The 5,076-nt window shown below is 40.2% G+C and overlaps 1 protein-coding gene across 1 annotated transcript in view; it reads left to right on the top strand.

Annotated features, from left to right (window-relative positions):
• The first annotated feature begins 4,231 nt into the window (after window positions 1-4,231).
• The window catches only part of LOC306783517 (G1/S-specific cyclin-D1-like), a 7,491-nt gene continuing 6,646 nt past the window's right edge, over window positions 4,232-5,076 (top strand). The window contains exon 1 of the mRNA XM_079277210.1: window positions 4,232-4,761. Within this exon, the coding sequence (XP_079133336.1) occupies window positions 4,558-4,761 (204 nt within the window). The 5' untranslated portion in view covers window positions 4,232-4,557. The remainder of the gene's footprint in view (window positions 4,762-5,076) is intronic.

The raw sequence follows: 5,076 nt of genomic DNA, 5'->3' as shown, positions 1-5,076 counted from the left end.
GCTCCAGATGAACAAGAGTCAAGATTCAAATTGCAACTAGATCAACAATATTTGTCATTTTGAGGCACTTGCTGAAATGACTGATTCTATCATTTTTAGGAGGACTGTCTACTTTTGCATTATGTTCCAGTTTTCTATTATTTTCCTTGCTCTAATCTGCTTTGATATGCTCCAGCAAAACAATTCTCATGAAGGAAACATGAGACTTCCATCTACCCAGCAATAACAATGACATTTTACAGTTTTTACTCCAGTCACCTGTTTAATTTTTACCAGAATAAATAAATGTAAATGTATTTGTCAATGTATATATTATATCTATAGACTGTATACTTATAACATTATAAGGCACACAACTCCCAGACAGGACAACACCATGGTAGTGAGCCGTCAATCACAATGTAGCCCCGCCCTAAAACATAGTCTGCTTTATGGTCTGTGTGACTCTAAATGGACCATAATGTACTAAATGAACATCATGCTGTATTGAAGAAGACTTGAAACTAGAGATTGAGACATAAACTCATGTTTACAATGTTTACTGAGGGAATAAATCAAGAGAGAAGTAGAGTCATTTTCTACAGACTTCTATACAACCAGACTTCTTTTTGCAACCAGAGGAGTGGCCATTAGATAGAATGCAAATTGAAGGCACTTCCTCGTTGGCTTTACTTTTTAGAGATTGCCGCCTGATTATATCCTGGTTTCCAGACACAACATAGTTTTGGCTGGTCACCTTGCTGAATAGACTTTTAGTGTTCAATTAAGTAACTAGGTTGGAGGAAGAATTAATACTTGTCTTTGTTTGCATGTAACTCATGTCAATTTAATGGCAATGCTCACTTGCGAAAAAACATAAAAGACATGTTAGTCAACAGCTTTAATTTAAAAGATCCAGCACCAGTGAGCTGCTATTTTCATCCATTACGCTCCCTTTCTGCCTCTGTAAAGTCATTCTGTCAGGTCCATTTCTTTTCATTTATCTCCAGTGAAGGATGGTACGGTTAGATTCCTCAGCATGGAGACCTCTGTGTGCTCTCTGTAGCTGCCACCACATTCATCAGCCCCGTCTCTTTCATTCCACACCTGCTCTGATCTTAGTTTGCATCTTTGTGAAGCTGTGAATGCATGTTTATTTAGACGATAAGTGGAATGCAATACAGAACATTCATATATTTTGGATAAAAGAAACAGATAAGCATTTCGGATGGTAAATACAACCATTAACTCATCAAAATCTTGTCAGCAAGTGTGCATACACGGTATGGTAGAAACTAGAACCTGTCTATTCCTGGATGCTTATTGCCTGAAGCGAGAACTATTGGTACCATTGTAATATTTTCACTGAGCTGACGCTCTGCAGACCAAAGGCCCGTCCTGCAGCGTTAGTGGACGACGTACCAGAAGGCTAGCGAAGCTGATCACGGCGGATCAGTCTCCATTGTAAGAGGGATCAATCACGATGAATCAATAGAAGCTATAGGCCACCATTGTGTGCGGTGTCCAGATTATGACCCTGGACCCGGCCACCCTGAGGAACTGAGGTTAGAGGCCACACACACAGACAGGGAGAGACATGGCTACATAGAATTATGTCTCCGTCTCTGTAAGACCAGCAACACGCTGTTATTCAATTGGATTGTGGTCTTCAGACTAGATCTGTGCGAGGCAGGACATGTGAAATAGTGTGTGAATTTTCTATCCTTTTCTACCGGTGTTAGACTCATGGAGCATATCCCAGCATGCATTGTGTGAGAGGAATTGTCCATCCTGGGGAGGTTGCCAGTCTAACAGACGCAGACAGACAATATATTTCCACACATTTTTGAGGTGCGTTCAGTTTCAACACAAAAAATAATTCTTTGCCTTGCGTGGTTGAGAGAATTTCAGCCCTGAGTGTTTCGTTGCCTAATGTACCCAATGTTTACATGATAAGGCTTGTGATATTATTCTTTTTTTCATTTATTATCAACAAATCCCATAAAAAGACCATAACCAACAATGGGTTAGTCCATCTCTCCATACTGACCCTAACTAGCTCCTCTTAGTCCTATTGGTTCCAATGGAGTTGAAAAGTAGGAGAAATTATTTTGTTATTTAAATGTCACTTAAATTTTTCCCATAGACAATGACCATACAGCTTGGATGATAAAAAGTTAAAGGTACAAGCTTATGTATGTAAAAACGTTGGGGGGAGAAGAACTTTTGGAAAGAACCATTCAATTCCCAAGCTCATCCTCCAGCCAGGAACAGAGCTTCGCCTCGGTGCTCCGCCAACACAGACATCACGCTGGCCGTATTGCTGGGCCCAATGGAGAGAAGGGAGGCCCTTGAGAACCAGAACCAGGACTGAGGAGGGCAGACTGTCAGACCCCTGCTGCAGTAAAATTATACTTTTTTTAAAGTGACTCTGGTGCTTGATAAACACTACTGCTTTTGTCCACAGGAACCGCCAAAAATAACACAAAATGAAAGTACCTGGAAATAACTTTAAGTATTGTGCAATTCTGAAAAGATTGCACTTTACTTGAGTATTTCCAACTGATGCAACATTATACTTCTCCTACAATATACTTCAAGCAGAGTTTGCTGGTACTACTTATGCACTTCTACTCAAGAACAACTGTGAATACATAGACTCCAACTAGTTTGTCTTGTAGACCCGTCCCCCATGCCAAAATGATGGGCAAAACTTGATTTCTCAGAAACGACTGACAGAATTAAAACGTATGATACTGTAACCTATTGGACCCGGGAGTCCTGTGTTTTCATGTTAACTGACACTGAGGACATATTTTAGAGAAAACATTGAAACAGGCGGACAGAATGGGGAAACACTCTCCCAAAAGACAGTGGCTCCTCACACTACCCATCTGCATTTAGATTGGCTCAGAAACTTGTAGTTTTTGTGCATTTGCTTGGGACTATTTTCAGTCTTTGGACTGTGGAGATAACCAGAGGAAACCCACACAGAGACAAGAAGAACATGCAAACACCCTGAAAGAGCTGGCCAGGAGCTTCTCAGCAAAATGACACATGCAGTCAAATATATATATGAACAATGAAATATATGTATATATATTCTATACATATATTTTATATATATTTCATCAGCAGCCAAGTTCACAGATGGTGAAGTTCCTCAAGAAAGCTTTCATTGCCTTATTATTATTTGTCTTTACACAAGTTCACTTACCAACATTATCTCACCAACCTCAATGTTTAAGGGATTAAAACATTTTTAAACTAAATGAAACCGTAAAAATCAGTAATCAACCTTGTATGTTTTATTTATGTACGATTTTTTTAATGCTACCTCTGGGTGTAGTAGTGTACATCCACACTGTACAGCTGTCATATAGCTAAAATAATCAAGCCTTATATAATGGAATCTTGGAGTATCAGGCAAAGATTCCATGAGGAGAGTTCTCCATTCATGAAATGGCTGCTTTCTGCACCTAAACTGTGAAATATCCTCCCTCTTGATCTCAGAAGGTTTTTGTTTGTTGGAGGTTTCATTTTCATCTTTTGGTATTTTGCCCCCCCCCCTCTCTCTCTCTTTTGCTCTATCTATCTCTCTCTCGCTCTCTCTCTCTCTCTCCGTGTGTGTTTGTGCGTGTGTTTCAGAATCAAGCTAGACAGTCTTAACTCTGATACCGGAAGTAACTTACTACTTTAAATTAAAATTAGAACATTTGCTAGTTTACAATAATAATTTCAAAAAAATCCAAAGAGTTTAACTCTTGACAAACCTACTTCGTATCATATCCACGTCTTATTTATCCACATTTGCCACACATACAGTAGTATGATACTGCTGAACTCCATCAAACCAAGGTGAGTGTAAACAGCGTACATTTAATCATCGACAGTCACCAGTATGATCCTTATGACATCGTCCAAACTTTTTCAATGTAATTTCTAACAGTGGATATCTTAAAAGGATCATCTCAATGCACATAAATCTTCTGCATGGCTAGATTTCACAAGAAAGGTAACTGATAAATGTATGTGTTCTTGTGGACTAATGTGGTGGGTTAGCTGACCTTTTAAATATGGTGTATGAATGATGTGATCTTCAACGATTGTTGAAAGACTGAAAATGTTGTGTTCTTTTATTGTGACATTTTCTACCGGAAACTCGTCATTTTATGCAAATTACCTCGACGCGGTCCAGCGATAAAGCGGCGCAGCAGGTAAACTCGTTCCACATGGCCGGTGGGAAGAGAGCTGTACCGCCGTACCGTCCCGTAGTTCTGTCCTGTGAAACAAAAGAAAGTACCTCAAAGCCTGACGGGAAAGGAATAAACGGAGACAAATAAGGACTCATTTTATTGACTACATTTGACATAAATAGCTATTCCAACCTGTAACTAACGTCTGTATTATTCTCCCACGAGTTAAAAAGCCACTTGTAAGACGATTTTGTCTGCAACATGTGGAGCGGCTAGCAATACGTTGTTGTTCGCTAAGTATAAGCTAGTTTTAAGGTTCGTCACCACTGTGACACAAAGGAAATAGCTAGAAAACAGACACAAAGTGCTGCAGGCAGGCTAAATGGATCACCGGTTGTTGTGCTGCGAGGGGGACAGGCCCGCCATCCGAAGGGCCTACCGGGACTCCAACCTGTTGAATGACCGCGTCCTGCACGCGCTGTTGCGGGCAGAGGACAAGTACCTCCCCGCTGCCAACTACTTCAAATGCGTCCAGAGAGAAATAGCTCCGTACATGAGGAGGATAGTGGCTACCTGGATGTTGGAGGTGAGTTAAACACCGATATAATGTTGCGTGTTGTGCGAAGAGAACCACGTCCACCTACGGAGATTTCAAAGTTCCTCTGATTAAGTGTAAAGTTCTGTGTTACTTGGTACAGGAAGCTCTTTCTTGTGAGTCATTGAGGGACGGTGGTAAATTCGGAATTTAAGCTACAATGTAACTTTACTAACAATTATCAACTAAAGGAGTAACGTTACATTCAGACTGCTCTCTAGCACCACTGTAGATACTGTTGAAGGTAAAAGAAGAGGAAGTCAAGGTGTATATACTTATTTTTTGTCCAAAGGTGACCTAAATTGA

This window comes from Melanostigma gelatinosum, assembly GCF_949748355.1.
Source record: "Melanostigma gelatinosum genome assembly, chromosome: 1".
Taxonomy (NCBI): Eukaryota; Metazoa; Chordata; class Actinopteri; order Perciformes; family Zoarcidae; genus Melanostigma; species Melanostigma gelatinosum.
This window is presented reverse-complemented; position numbering and strand designations above follow the sequence as displayed.